Below are 16,411 nucleotides of genomic sequence, written 5' to 3'. Positions count from 1 at the left end.
GGTTTCCGAGGCTGGAAATCTTTACTGGAGCAGAAAGCCTCATCTTTCTCCCACAGAACAGCTGGTAGTTTCGAACTGCCAACCTTGTGGTTCACAGCCTGATTCGTAACTACTACACTACGAGAGCTCCTTCTGCTTACTATAGTCTACAGAATATAAAAGATGGTTGTGGTGGAAAAAGTACATTATTAACAGAAGAAAGCATTGCCTGGTCCTATGGTGCTATAGGATAAACACTGGACTGCAAGGTTGATTTAAGTCTAAAGGAGTTGTTTCAAACCCACCACCCATTCCTCGGAAACCCTATACAGGTTCGCTATGAATCAGAACAGACTACCTTAACAAAATCAACATGCCATCTTCATGATTGTTGGTAAGCTTAAGCCCATTCTTGTTGACATTGTGTATTTTTAATGCCTTACAACCTAGGGGCTCATCTTTCAGCACTCACTACATCAGACAGTATTGTGTTGTGATCCATAGGTTTACATTGGCTAATTTTCAGGCCTTTCTTCATAATCTGTCTTAACCCGGGTACTCGGCTGAAACCTGTCCGCATGGGTGACCCTGTTGGGATCTGAAAGACTGATGATATAAATTCCAGCATCACAGCTCCACACAAGCCACTACAGAACAACAAACTGACAGATGGATGACGAAAGAGATAAGACAGTGTGTAATCAAAAACACACCTGCATTTTACCAGCGTATTTTTTTTACTAACATTTCAATGTATAAACCGACGAGTCTATCCAGCTAAACTGCAGTCTATGTCTTCTTGCCTCCTTTTTAGTTCTCAATGGAGTCAGAAAAGTTAAATGTAGAAAGTGCTATCCTGGAAGTCACAGAATCAAGGGACATGGAAGATACTCAAAATAAAATTCATAAGGAAAATGGAGCTCTGGATTAGGCTCTGGATATTTTGCAGTTTAGAATTTGCAATCCTAATATTCTTACCTGGTGTCGCTTGGGATTGGGAACAGGTGGCTTCTTGGGACTCTTCCTCTTGAATGGAATCCCAGAAGCCAGAGTAATTGGCCACTGCTTAAAATAATAAGATTCTTTAGTACTCTCAGAATGTGATCAAGGAACGAATTCAGCAGGAAATTTCAAAGAAAGAAAACCTGGAAAGACTTTGAAAACCCATGGCCTACAACCAAGTCCCTCTTCCACGGTCAACTGCCTAGTAGACTAATGATGCTTCATGTTCTGACCCCAAAAGCTGAGACAACTGCTCAATACAGGTAGCTTGGCTTTGTTTGACCCCTGCCTTTCTGTCTCTTTTATGCCTTGTCCTTCCTACCTGCCATTCCACATCGTTTTCAATTCTACTTCTGTTTCTCATGCAGAGAGACCTTGAAGCCCCCGTGTGAGAGAAGGCGGAGCCTCTACAACTTGGAGTGCCTCAAGATCCCTCTATTTAAACCCCTCTTTGAACTATTGGCAAGGCTGAAAAGTAATCTTCTCTTGTGTTTGAGACATACACATATTTTGGGATTATGTTTCAGAGCAGTTTACTTACGCTAAGACAAACGTTAGAAGGCACATTGACATAAATTCATATTTTACTTGTTGTTGTTGTTGTTGTTAAGTGCCGTCGAGTCGGTTCCGACCCATAGCGACCCTGTACTGGGTTTCCGAGGGTGTAAATCTTTACGGGAGTAGAAAGCCTCATCTTTCTCCCACGGAGCAGCTGGTAGTTTCGAACCGCTGACCTTAAGGTTCGCAGCCCGATTCGTAACCACTACGCTACCAGAGCTTTTACTTAGAAATATATAATAATTAGAATAGATGTATTTGAAAAAATACTGTTCATATGTAATATTAAGACCAGGAACCACTTTTATTTGTTCTTAGGTATTTATCTAGTGTGTTTTCCCAAAATAGATATGTTTACTTTGAATCTACAAATTAAAAAAGGAAGTGAAATAACCAATTAACACCCTGAAGAGTTTTAAATATTTTGACAACTCATGCTGCAGATAGAATTAAGATATTACAACATTTTGATAATCATTACTGTTTCTCATCTTATAAGGGAAATAATTCCATTGGTTGCTTGGAAACCCTATACATGGTTACTATGAGTTGAACCAACTTGATGGCAATTAAGAACGACAATGAAATAGCTGCGCGATTCCAAACTTCTCATCTAGAAAATGGGGCTAACATTGTATCTGTTCTGTTTACCTCATAAGGTTGTTGTGAAGGAAAAATGAAGATATTAATTATGAAAATCCTTTGAAAAATTATTGTATATATGCTATGACCTGTTACCACTACTTGTTCATCAGTTTGTCCCATTGTGGTAGCTTGAGTGTTGTTGTGATTCTGGAAGCTATGCCACTGGAATTTTGAATGCTGGCAGGGTCACCTATGGTGGACCGGTTTCAACTGAGCTTCCAGATTAAGACAAACTTGGGAGAAGGAGAAGTGGATTACTTCTGAATGCTTAGCCACTGAAAACCTTAGGAATAGGATTGAAACACTGTCACATAGCACCAGAATATAGAATACTGTGACATGATGAAGAGTGCCAGAATATTGTCAGTTATAGTGCCAGAAGATGAGCTCCTCAGGTTGGAAGGCACTCAAAATAGGATTGGAGAAGAGAGGTCTCCTCAAAGAGAGTTGAACATGATGACACGAATGGAGTAAAGCTTTTGGAACCTTCTTTACTGATGAGGCACAACTCAAAATGAGGAGAAACAGCTGCAAACATCCATTAATAATCGGAACATGGAAAGTACGAAGTATGAATCTAGGAAAACTAGAAGTTGTTAAAATGATATGGAACATTGATATCCTAGGCAGATATCATATATACATTGATATCCTAGGCATTAGTGGGTTAATGCTCTGGACTGCTAGGTCAGTTTGACCTGCAAGGTTAGTGGTTCAAGCTCACCAGCCACTCTTCAGAAACCCTATAAGGGTCTCAGTGAGTTGGTACCAACTCAATGGCCCTTAACAATAATAACAATAGTGAGTTGAAAGGGACCGGTACTGGCCATTTTGAATCTAACAATCACATGGTTTACCATGCCAGGAATGACATTGCATTCATCATCAAAAAGAATATTTCAAGATTTATCTTGAATTATAATGCTGTCTGTGATAGGATAATATCCATATGCCTACAAGGAAGACCAGTTCATACCACTATTATTTAAATTTTTGCATCAACCACTAGAGCCAGTGATGATGAAATTGGAAGAATTCTACCAGCTTCTTCAGTCTTAAATTGATTAAACATGCAATCAAGATGTATCCATAATTACTGGCAATTGGAATGCAAAGGCTGGAAACAAAAAGGACGAATCAGAAGCTGGAAAATATGGCTTTCGTGATAGAAATTATGCTGGAGATTGCATGATAATATTTTGCAATACCAGTGACATGGTGGTGGTAGTGGCTATGTGTCGTGGAGTCAGTTCTGATTCATAGTGACCCTGTACAGTGTTTCCAAGGCTGCAATCTTTATGGGAGCAGAAAACCTCACCTTTCTCCCACACAACAGTTGGTAGTTTTGACCTGCTGACCCTGAGGTTAGCAGCCTGATTCGTAACAATTATGCTACCAGAGCTCCTTTTAAACACCATAAAAGATGACTATACACATGGACCTCACCAGACGTAATACACAGAAATCAAATTGATTACATCTGTGGAAAGAGATGGTGAAAAAGCTCCGTATCATCAGTCAAAACATGATGAGAAGCAGAGTGTGGAACAGACTATCAATTGCTCATATGCAAGTTCATGCTGAAGCTGATGAAAATTAAAACAAGTCCATGAGAGCCAAAATAGGACCTTGAATATATCCCACCTAATTTTAGAGATCATCTCAAGAACAGATTTGATGCATTAGGCTCTAATGACAAAAAATAAGAGTTGTGGCATGACATCAAGAACATCATATAGGAAGACAGCAAAAGGTCATTAAAAAAAACAAGAAAAAAAGGAAAGACCAAAATGGATGTGAGAAGAGACTGAAACTTGCTCTCTAATACAGACATGTTAAAGTAAATGACGGCATGAGGAGGTAAAAGAGCTGAACACAAAATTTCAAAGGGAAGCTCTAGAAGACAAAGTCAAATATTATAATGAAATGTACAAAGGTCTGGAGTTAGAAAATCAAAAGGGAAGAACATGCTCAGTACTTCTCAAGCTGAAAGAATAGAGGGGAAAAAATTCAAGCCTCGACTTGAAAGATCAAAGGATTCTCTGGGCAAACTATTGAAAGATGCAGAAAGCATCACAAGAAGATGGAAGGAATATACTGAGTTACTGTACCAAAAATAAATGGTTGATGTTCAACCATTTCCAGAGGTAGCATATGACCAAGAACCAATGGTACTGAAAGAAGAAGTCCAATGTGCACTGAAGGCAATAGTAAAGAATAAAGTTCTAGGAATTGATGGATATCAACTGAAATCTTTCAACAAACTGATAGAGCACTGGAGACACTCACTCATCTATGCCAAGAAATTTGGAAGACAGCTACTTGGCCAGCTGATGGGAAGAGATCCATATTTGTGCACATTAGAAAGAGAGGTAATCCAAGAGAATGCAGAAATCATCGGACAAAATCATTACTAACACATGCAAGTAAATTTCTACTAAAGATAACTCAAAAGCAGCACCAACGGTACATTGATAGGGAACTGCAAGAGGTTCAAGTAGGTTTCAAGGATGTGGAATGAGGGATATCACTGCTGACATCAGATAGATCTTGGTTGAAAGCAGAGAATACCAGAAAGATGTTTACCTGTGCTTTATTGACTATTCAAAGTCTTTAGACTGTGTGAACATGACAAGCTATTTGGAGAATGAGTATTCCGGAACACTTAATTGTGCTCACGAGGAACCTACCTGTACATAGACCAAGAAGCAGTTGTTTAAATAGAACAAGGGGACACTGAATGGTTTAAAATCAGAAAAGGTGTGTGTCAGGGTTATATTCTTTCACCATACTTATTCAGTCTGTATGCTGAGAAAATAATCTGAGAAGCTGGATTATATGAAGAAGAAAGTGGAGTTAGGATTTGAGGAAGACTCATCAACAACCTGTGATATGCAGATGATACAACCTTGCTTGCTGAAAGCGATGTGGACTTAAATACTTACTAATGAAGATTGAAGACCACAGCCTTCGATATGGGTTGCACTTCAATGTAAAGAAAACAGAAATTCTCACCACTGGACCAATAAATAATATCATGATAAATCAAGAAAAGATTGAAGTTGTGAAAGACTTCATTTTGCTCAGGTCAACCACTAACACTCATGGAAGCAACAGTCAACAAATCAAATGTGTATTGGCCATAGGCAAATCTGCTGCACAAGACCTCTTTAAGGTTGTCAAGAGCAAAGACGTCAGTTTGAGGACTTAAGTGCACCTGACCCAAGCCATGAAAATTTCAACAGCCTCGGATGCTTTTGAAAGTTGAACAATGAATAAGGAAGACTGTAGAAGAATTCATGCATGTGAATTATGGTGTTGGAGCAGAATATTAAAGGTACCATGGATTCCAAAAGAACTAACAAATCTGTGTTGGAAGAAATACAACCAGAATGCTCCTAAGAGCCTAAGATGACCAGACTTCATCTGTCATACTTCAGACATGTCATCGGGGGGGACCAGTCCCTAAAGAAGGACATCATGTTTGGTAAAAGAGAGGGACAGTGAAAGAGAGGGAGACTCAAAGCAAGGTGGATTAGCACAGCTGCAGCAACCATGGATTCAAGTGTGCAATTGAGAGGATTGCGCAGGGCCGGAAGTGTTTCCTTCTATTGTACATAGCGTATCAATGAGTTGGAACCAATTTGATGGCATCTAACAGCAACAACAAATGACCTGTTGAAGAATTTAGTCAAGAGTTATACTTTCATTTTCAGAACACAGGAACCAAATCCTTTTTTATGCTACCATTACAAAGCTGGATGAGTTGGTCTTTGACATTTTCCCCAAAGTTTGTGATCAAATGATAATACGATCTTCTAATAGAGGAATATTTAGCTGTCTGTTCCTTCTAATAGTTAAAGGAGAATGAGGACTAAAACCACCATGTAAATCCCAAACTTCATAGCATTGATAGGTATATCAATTCATTTTTTAAAAATAAACTCATTGTCACTTTGCAAAGACATTTCTACTCTAGCCACAGAATCAGTTGTCATGGAGGTGATTCTGGGTCCTGTGTCTCCATGTGTGACAGAACAAAACTGTGCTCTATTCAATGGCCAGCCTCTCTTTCAAGGTGCCTCTGGGTGGCCTTGAACCTCCAATATTTCGTTTAGCAGCTGAGTGTGTTAACCATTTGCAACACTCAGAGTCTCCTATTTCTACCATAAAACAAATACATGAGCACATATATTGACTAACACCAGACAAAAAATCTCATTGTTGTTGAAACAGTTCTAACTCCATAGACAGAATAGAACTGCCCCTAACGTTTCTAGGGTTAGAAATCTGTAGGATAAGCACTGGACTGCAAACTATAAGGTTGGTGGTTTGAACCCACCAGCTGCTCCATGGGAGAAAGACGAGGCTTTCTGCTCCCACAAAGATTTCCAGCCTCGGAAACCCTGTACAGAATCGGAGTCCAAAGGCACTTAACAACAACAACAACAAATCCTTACAGAAACAGACCACCACGTCTCTCTCTTGAGGAGTGGCTGGTGGCTTTAAACTGTTAGCAACTGAGCACTTTAAATATTGAGCAATCAGGGCACCTTTATACTGATTAATAACCACCACCCCCCAAACCAAATTTATTGTCAGCAAGTTGATTCAGACCCATAATGACACTATGTAGGGGTTTCTGAAACTGCAAATCTTTATGGGAGTATACAGCTTCATCTTTCTCCTTCATTGTGGCTGGTGAGTTTGAACTGCCTACCTTGTGGCCAGAAGTCCAGAGTCTAACCCACAGTGCCAGAAGGACTGCTTAGATGGATTAATGTTGTTATGGTTGTTAAGTGCCATTGAGTCAGTTCTGACTCGTTGATCCTGTATAGAGAGAGTTTCCCTGTTCAGGGTTTCCAAGGAGTCCTGGTGTGGCACTGCAGGATAATCTACTAGGCCAGTTTGAACCACAAAGTTGGTGGTTCAAACCCTCCAACTGCTTCTTGGAAATCCTAGACAGGGTCACTCTGAGTCGGAACTGACTCGAGGACATTTAACAACAACAACAGTGTTTCCAAGGCTGACCTTCTGGCTAGCAATCCAGTGCTTATCCTACAATGGCACCAGATCTCCAATTTTGATTAATGCGCTGTTGCTGTTAAGTGTCACTGAATAGGTTTTGACTCATAGCAACCCTGTGTAGGGTTTCCAAGGAGCATCTGGTGGGTTAGAACCGCCAACCTTGTAGTTTGTTTATGGTTAGCAGTCCATTGCTTACTCTACAGCGCCACACCTCCCCTCAATTAATAGGTATCATCTTTAAAACAAATTTACAATAATTTCTTGTCTCTGTTTGTTTCCCAAAGGATCAAGTGGAATAAATACAGAATGTGATCTCAGGATAAACTGGATTCATTGAATGGGTTCTAGTTAAACAGTCAGATTCCTGCAGCCAACCTTTCTTACCCGGCTGGCTTCTTGGTGTTGAGGTGGAGGTTTCTGGGGGCTCTCCTTCCTCAGTGGAGTCTTCAGAGTCATCACTACTGATCACTACAGAAAGAACAAAGCCCCTCAAGGGTCTCATGGTGGGGTCAGGAAGCTCATGCAGCAGATAGTCCCATAGTAAGAGCACCAGGAGGTCCCTGGAAGCTAAGTTAACTCAAAACACCCTGACTCTTCCTTGAATATGTGTGCTCTGCATGTTGCTGCAGGTTCTAACTCAGATGCTGATTAAATTCACTCACAGGGGGCAGCTCTGCCATCCTGCTGACACACTTCTCACCTTCCCTCGCTCAGGGATCCTTATCTCTCCATCATCCACTACTTTCCTACCTTCCTTCTGCTTCTTAACCTTTTCCTCTTGGCCCTGCCCATTTCCCTCACCTCCGTCTGTTTCAGCAATGCTACATCTTTGTACTTCTGTCTCCATCTCCTCTTGTAAATCCCTTGTTGTTATTATTCAGTGTCAATAACCCTGTATAGGGTTTCCGAGGAGCAGCCGATGAGCTTGAACTGCCGACCTTGCAGTTCAAATGGCTTTGCAGTCTGACACATTAACCCACAGCACCACACTAGGACTCCTGCGAATCCCTTGGTTCCCTAATATTTTTCTTTTCTCTTAACTCCCATTCCCATGCCTTCCTCTCTTGTTTTATGAATAGCTTCTCTAACATCAGCACTTATTATCCCCATTTCTGGCTTCTTCTATTTTTCCATTTCCTGCAGACTTTCTTCTCTTAAGCTGAAGCTCACTGCAACAGAGGCTAATCCATATCCCTCTTGCCTCTATCCAACCCTACCTGGATTGCTCAGTGGACCCTGATGATGGGCCTCAGCCCTTAACTTAGTACCTGTGAGCCATACTTATCAATGCTTCCAGTCAGTCTCACCTATTATGTCGGATGCCTGCTTACACTTAGCTGTTGCTTGGGATCCTGCACAATGACATGGCTTTTCCTTCTTTATATCCACCAGGAGCACAGTACATGAATTGACTTTGGTTCCATGTGTGAGTAGCTCTTCCCCTGGACCAAATTGTAATTAGTGAAGAATTTTCACTTGTCTCTCCATGAGTACCCTTCATTACCATCAAAAATGCCTTCTTCCTACAATTTCAGGGGTAATGCTTCATCCCCCCACTTGTACCTTGTTCTGTGTCACTCTTAACTCTGTTTTTTTTTTTTTTTTAAAGTTCTCTTTTTTACTTACGCTTCTTCCAAGGTGCCTCTGGGAGTGGGTTTAAACCGCTAACCTTTTGGTTACTAGTTCAGCAAATGATCCACACTTCGCATCACCCAGGGGATCCCCCAAGAGTTATAATCATGGTGGCGGTAACTAACAACAACAGGACTAGGAGGGAGGCAGTTAGTATGGGGAAACAAAGCAAAGCTTTATCTGTCATATTTAAATGAAGATAGAATTAGAAATCTGGTAACATAAATAATAATTACTTTCTGCATTCCATGGCAATAGGCTGGGCATCTCCTGTCTTGCATCTCTACAATTCCTTTGGAGAGTTACTTGTTCAGAGGACCCTGAAGATAAAAGGCCAAGGTTGAGACCAGAGTCTTTTTCTGTCTCTATTTCCATGTCCTTACACCTTGTCTTCCCTCTCTCTTGCTTGTGTTCACACTGACAGCCCGATCTCCACACACTGCCGTCACTGCTTACTTGAAGGTATGTGTGCATCTTTCATTGTGCTACTTCTCCTCTCAAGCACCTCACTTACCACCTGCTTCTTCCCTTCTTCCCCTGTGATACTCTGTACCTCTCTCCCGTCATCTTTCTGTGTCTTCTTTTGACTTTGTACCTTTATATTTCTTCTATGTTATATATCAGGTTCCATTCCTTACTCAGTGTCTCTGCATAATTTCCCTTCTTTCTTAAATAGATACCTCCTCCCGTGGCACATGAATCCATTCCCCTGTAACCAGCCAGGGCCCTCTGGTCCTACACCCATGAGCACATAGTCAAGCTTTACCTGCAGGTTCACATTCGTGGGCACTGGCTTCATTGGTTTGTTGGCTTCCCGGTGCATCATTTTCATCACTGGATGAATCTTTTCTCTTTGCGTTCTTCTGTCCTGTTTCATAGAGAATCTCTGAGACTCCACTTTCAGATAGGATTGTATCAAAACCACATTTTGATTCACATGTTACTTGCTGCCTGTATCAATCAGGACTCAACAGGAAAGTATAAACCAGCCTGGTGTAGTGGTTGCGAATTGGGCTACGAACCACAAGGTCAGCAGTTCGAAACTACCAGCTGTTCCGTGGGAGAAAGATGAGGCTTTCTGCTCCCGTAAAGATCTCCAGCCTCGGAAATCCTGTACAGGGTCGCTATGAGTCGGAACTGACTCCACAGCACATAACAACAACAACAAAGCACTTAAAGGAGAAAGAATGTAATTCAAGGTGTTGGTTACAGGTGATGGATGGGCTAAGAAGACCCCCAGAGAAGGGTCAACAGAAAGCTGCAGGAAGGACCAAGGGTGCACCCAGGGATCATGTGGCTAATGAGTGAGTGTTATTTGTTGTTACGTCGGTTCCAACCCACAGCGACCCTGTATAGGGTTTTCCGAGGAGCAACTGGTGAGCTTGAACAGCCAACTTTGAAGTTCAAACGGTTTTGCAGTCGCCATATTAACCCACAGAGCCACATCATGGTGGTGGTAGCTGTGTGCCGTGGAGTCAGTTCTGACTCATAGTGACGCTGTACAGGGTTTCCAAGGCTGTACACCTTTACGGGAGCAGAAAGCCTCATCTTTCTCCCACGGAACAGCTGGTAGTTTCGAACTGCTGACCTTGAGGTTCACAGCCAGATTCGTAACCACTACGCTACCAGAGCTCCTTGAGCCATACCATAGAAGCTGAAAAATGCATGGAATAGATGGGAGGAGGTGGAGCCATTGACAGCCACTGCCAGAACTGCTACGTGAGGCAGGGAGGGAGAAAGGAAATGCCCCCACTTCTCCCACTGAAGGAATGGAGCAGGAAGTCAGCTAGCAAGAGAAGTTGAGGAGCAAACCTTGCAGAGGTCAGTGCCTAGCGGTAACCAGAGAACAGAGCAGGGGAAGGGGAAGGCAGGGATCCAAACACAAAGACATCTCCTCTTCCTCCAGGGCATTTCAAGACCAATGCCATCTACACATTTCACTCTGTTGCCCCAGGATGTGAATGGCCAAGTTTATTTTTTCAGCATAGTTTAGATTTTTTTTTTTCATTCAGTGAGATTTTTCTAAATAAAAGCATTAATTTTTTAAAGAACGGTTTTTAAAAAAATAGCTCCAAATTTCAAGATAGAATTTGGTATTGGATGCATTTTTTTCTGTCACCATCTTTGAGCCTTGAAGTCCCTCTTTGGGTCTGAGTATGAGACACAACTTGTAGCCCACCCATGCACCTCACAGCTGTTCTTGCTGCTGCAGGCTCCTGGAGCACATTCACTGTGCTCCTTTCGCATCACTTGGATGACAGGTGGAAACCTCTCTCTTTATACATATCCTCTCCCCATCAGCGAGATGCTCCAGGATTCCAGAAGAGCAATCCCTCCACCACATTGTGAGTTACTAAGCACTGACTTGTTCCCATCTCCACACACTGCACCTCTTCACTGCTCAGTATTAATCACCATCCATTCATTCACTCTTCCTTTTCCCATGTACTAGCAGATGAACAGTGGAGAAGAGAATCCAGCCACTTAGCATTTTAAAATTCCTTTTGAATGTTAGTTTTTTGTTTTTTAAAAATATAGAACTATGAGTTTTAAAAGTGTACTCAGGCTTAGAAATGAGACCAGACAGTGTTTCCTTCTGCTGTGCATAGGGTCGCTATAAATTGGTGCCGATTCAATGACACATAACAACAACAACAACAAAGGAGTCCTGGCGTGGCATTGTAGGATACGCATGGTCAGTGGTTCAAACTCACCAGCTGTTCCTTGGAAATACTATACAAGGTCACTATCAGTCGGAAATGACTGGATGGCACTGAACAACAGCAACCTGCTTCTGCTAACTGTCCTGAAAGTCCGTTTTCTTTTATAAAAATGCATTGTTGCTATTGGGTGTCTTTGAGTGGACTTCTTCTCATAGTGCCCACAGCTGAAAAATCACCAGTCTCTCTAAACTCTTCTCCTTCTGAAAAACTGGGGTGGTAGGCTGCCATCAAAAATTTTAGGGGGAAGATATGAAGTGAAATTTACAGTAAAAATAAAATCATTAGAATTAATGTCAAATTGAAAATATTTTCGACATTAATATTTTATCATGCAATACTATGCATATTAGAGTCCTGGTGTGGCATTGTGGGTTAATGTGCTGGACTGCAAAGTCCGTTTGAACCTCAAGGCTGGTGGTTTAAGCTCACCAGTTGCTCCTTGAAAACCCTATACAGGGTCGCTATGGGTCAGAACTGACTGGACAGAACCGAACAACAACAACATGCATAATATTAATGAAAGATCAGGAGTATAAAACTGTGGTTACTGGTTACTAAATTATAGTTTAATTTAGTATTGAATTATGCAGAGTATTAATGAAAGATCAGGAGTAGAAAACAGTGGTTACTGGTTACTAAATTACCAAAAGGTCTTTGTGGAGGCCCATCTGGTGTTTGGAGGGCAGCTCCTGGTCTGATACCCAGGAGAGATGGGTGATGGTGTTATACGGAGGGGGGCCCCACAGAAGGTACTCTCTCACCACTCCTTTGATGCCCCTTTATATCTCAGCACTGGCCCCCCCTGGACGTGATGTCAAAGCACCAAGGGGGCAGAACAGACTCAAGCAGGACAGAAGCCGCAAACTGCACAGCCAGGCACCTGGGACAGTCAGTCCCAGAGTCCCTTGGGCTCAGCAGAAGCTGTGCTTGAGGAGTTAGGGAAGCAGTCATCCTCCTGAGCAGCTTGGAGGATAAAGACCTTGTTTCTCCTGAATGAGGAGAACTTGCAGATACAAAGACTGAAAGTTCCGGGGGATGCAGCTCTCACAGCACATTCCAGAATGGGACAAGAAAGCCAAGAATCACAGAGAGCAGAGTCAAGAGGAACAGACCAACATGAGATGAGAAATCTGCATGTGACCAGGGCAGGCTTCGGTGAGAGTTGGCATCGGTTCCTGGGGGAACAGAAATTAGAAGTTCATTTCAGACAGTGAAGTAGAGGTTTTGTTATTCTAACCTAAGCCCTTCTTTAGTCTTTATTACACAGAGCTAAAGACCCCTTCTCTATCAAGACCCCATTGGGACCTGGTGGATCCTATTGGACTCTTGCAGTCAGACTCCAGCCCCCAGACTGAATCAGCTGCAACCCTGGGTGAAAGCTTCACCAGACTAGCTCCCCTGAGTATCCTCCATGACTCATCCTGACACCCCTGCCACAGAGAACCTGCTTTTACCCCCAGAGCAGCACCTGCCTGGTGGGCTCACCTGACATCCTACAAAATCCTGTTGGCTCCTCCTCACTACCCTTTTATACCACACACTCTCTACGCATTGTTCTTGTTGTCCTCAAGTTGTTTTCTACTAATAGCGACCCTGTATGGGGTTTCTGAGGAGCAGCTGGTGGGTTTGAACTGCTGACCTTGTGGTTCGCAGTCCAGTGCTGATCTTACAGCGTCACACCTGAAGAACTATACATAGTCACTCACCCTCCCCTTGGGCTTCCCATGAGGATTTCAGTGTCTGATCTTTCTCTATATCCTTCAAATCTTACTGTATCTTCCCCCCATCTTTCTTTCTCTCTCTATAAATATTTCCCCATTTTTGTTTCATGTTTATGTCTTTTCCACTAGACTAACTAAGCAGATGTGTGAGGTTAAGAATGACAACTCTGAGTTCTAAAGGCCTGAATTGTTGCACTGTTGAGTTGGTTCCGACTCGTAGGGACCCTGTACAGGGTTTCCAATGAGCAGCTGGTAGGGTTTGAACTGCTGACCTTGCAGGCAGCCGTCTGGTGCTTATCCGACAGTACCACACCAGGGCTCTGAATGCCTGGATTAGTTCTTGCTTGTTTGACTTTAGGCATATCACATATGCAAAGGAGCCTTTGTGGCATAGTAGTTCAGTGTTTGCTGCTAGTTAAAAGGTCAGTGGTTCGAACACATCAACAGCTTTATGGAGGAAAGACATGGGTGTCGGCTTCTGTAAAGATTTATAGCCTTGGAAGTCCTATGGAGCAGTTCTACTGTCTTATAGGGCCACTGTGAGTTGAAAAAGGAGCTCTGGTAGCATACTGGTTACCATTGGTCTGCTAACCTCAAGGTCAGCAGTTCGAAACTACTAGCCGTTTTGCAGGAGAAAGATGAGGCTTTCTGCTCCCGTAAAGATTTATAGCCTCGGAAACCCTATGCAGGATCGCTATGAGTCGGAACCAACTCCATGGCACACCACCACCACCATGAATTGGAAATGGGGTTTTTAATGGGCAAATCCCATACATGGCTTCTAGATTTCAGTTTCCTTATCTGCAAAAGAGGCATAATCCTAACGTCAAGGGGCAGCTGTGAGGATTGATCCATAGTCACCTGAAGTAAATGCTCAGTACAAGTGAGCTGTTAGTTATGACTTCTTGATTGCTGTCCTTTGCCCCCTGCCCCTCTCTTATTTTTTATTTAAAAAAATATATTTTACTGTGTTTTAAGTGAAAGTTTACACAACAAGTTAGGTTCTCATTTAACAAACATTATACAAATATTATATAAATTGTTCTGTGACATTGGTTACAATTTCACACTATCTCAGCATTCTCATTATTTCTCTTCTGTTGGTTCTGTTTCCATCGATCTAGCTTCCTTTCCCCTCCTTGCCTTTTCATCTTTGCTTCTGGGTAACTGTTTGCTGTTTGGTTTCATACAGTTGGTTGTTTAGGGAAGCACATTACTTATAAGTACTATTGTTTATTTTATAAGCCAACCTACTCCTGCCCCTCTCTTTTATTTCCCCTCCTTCTTTGCTTTCTCAAAATGTTTACATCCTCCTCCTACACATCTCTGTCCCCACCTTTCATTGCCTTTCTATATGACTGCCTCCCCAGTCTTGACGCTCTTAAGCCAACACCCTCCTCGGCTTAACTCCGCTCCTCCTTCTGCCATCAAGAATCTCCTCTTTGATGCTTACCATAAGCTTTAGTTTTTGACCCTTCACAGTTTCATAATGACCTTTCTAACTCATAGTTACTTCCAAGTATTACCATGAAATCTGGGTTTAATGTGATACCCTGGGTTCTACTTCAACCAACAGTGTTTTGCTCTGAGGCTCCACATCGAGTTAGGAGTTCAAACAGACCCTTAGCATTTCTTCTCTGATTAAAATCTCCACTTTGTAACTGGATCTCTTAGATCCCTCCCACCATAAGAGACAAGTAAAGCAGTTTTTATCCAGTTAGAATTACCTTGATCAAGGCTTGGTTGAATGACAAACCAGTCTTCTTCCTCACTAAGTTGAAGATTAAATTTCTCTTTGATCACTGAAGACAGGAATAAAAAGGAAATTAGAGATCTCCACCAGAAACCAGGACTCCTGATGTGGTGGTGTAGGATAAGCACTAGACTGCAAACCACAAGTCGGTAGTTCACCGTTCACACCCACTAGGTGCTCCTCGAAAATTCTATGCAGAATTGTTATCAATTGGAACCGACTCAATGGCACTTAATAAGAACAACATAACAACAATACAGACCAGGGACAACAACTTATAATCACCAATGTAGGTTCTTCCAACATGTGGGCGACTCGGAGCCTAGAGGCTCTCCGGTGACCAGAAGGTCTCCCATCCTCAGAACACCCCCAACAAGGACCCATTATGCTGCCCATACACAAAGTTGCTCCTCAAAATTTAAGAATGAAGGGTTAGTGGGAATGTTGTATGTAGTATTTGCTGACCTAGAAAATGATCAGATGGCAGGAAAACATACATAAAAATAAATAATAGAAGTGAAATATGTTTTCTGAGTTATTCAAGCTAAGAAAAGAAACGGAATTTCTAGGGACAGGGTTTAGATCATAGAGAAATCAAGCCCTATAACACAGAAAGAGCCAACAGCTTTAAAAAATGAGTCTAGAAAAGGGGATTTAGCCTTGAAAGGGTCTGGGAGGAGAAAGGACAAGGGGGAGGACTGAGATGAACTTCGGGGTGGAAAGGTGGGGGTGAGGCGGCCAAAATCAGAGGAACAAAGGGAAGATATTTTCTGAAATCTACAAACAGGAAGTGTGTCCTGCTCTCTGTCCTTCTAGGTAAAGCTGATCCCAAGGCAGCTCGGGCTTCCTTCAGCCTAAATGCTCAGGTAAGTAGACCTGCTGGTGTTAGACCATCAGCTGCAAGAAAACTCACAACATAGGTTTTGTCAACCATGTTATCCCCACTACTTAGCTCAGTGCTGGCACCTGGTAGAAACTCAGTGATAGTAGAAATAAATCAATGGCCCAGGACCCAAAAATGTGGGCAATAGATCTAATTACCACGTTTGAAGCTACCGTAAATGCGAAGTAAGTCAGGGTACTCCTTTGCGTTGACGCTATTGAACAATGCGTCCATCAGTGACAGGTCAAATTTGTCTTCCAGTTTATGGAGAACATTGTACACCACTTTTGGGACAGGAACCAAGTTCCTACAAGATTCTTCAGAATCCTTAAAAAAAAAAAAAAAAAAGAAAGAAAAAAACTGCCAACCAAGAATCCTTTACAGGACTTCTAAATTACCGAAGAGCCCTAGAAAGTAAGTTTATGGATAATGCAGGCTGTCAGATAAGGTCTCTTCTCAAGTGAAGTTTCAGAACATCTCTGGTAGT

At 42.2% G+C, this 16,411-nt stretch overlaps 1 protein-coding gene across 1 annotated transcript in view; it reads right to left on the bottom strand.

The window, feature by feature from the left end:
• Positions 1-16,411, bottom strand: part of SP100 (SP100 nuclear antigen) — a 56,653-nt gene that overhangs the window by 1,518 nt on the left and 38,724 nt on the right. Inside the window, exons 5-9 of the mRNA XM_006866796.1 lie at positions 16,083-16,251; positions 15,045-15,090; positions 9,611-9,741; positions 8,520-8,654; positions 7,588-7,680 (exon numbers count right to left, since the gene is read on the bottom strand). Coding sequence (XP_006866858.1) covers positions 7,588-7,680; positions 8,520-8,654; positions 9,611-9,741; positions 15,045-15,090; positions 16,083-16,251 — 574 coding nt within the window. The remainder of the gene's footprint in view (positions 1-7,587; positions 7,681-8,519; positions 8,655-9,610; positions 9,742-15,044; positions 15,091-16,082; positions 16,252-16,411) is intronic.

Source organism: Chrysochloris asiatica, unplaced genomic scaffold (genome assembly GCF_000296735.1).
Source record: "Chrysochloris asiatica unplaced genomic scaffold, ChrAsi1.0 scaffold00096, whole genome shotgun sequence".
Lineage (NCBI taxonomy): Eukaryota > Metazoa > Chordata > Mammalia > Afrosoricida > Chrysochloridae > Chrysochloris > Chrysochloris asiatica.
The sequence above is the reverse complement of the archived record's forward strand: the minus strand, read 5'-3'. Positions and strand labels throughout refer to the sequence as shown.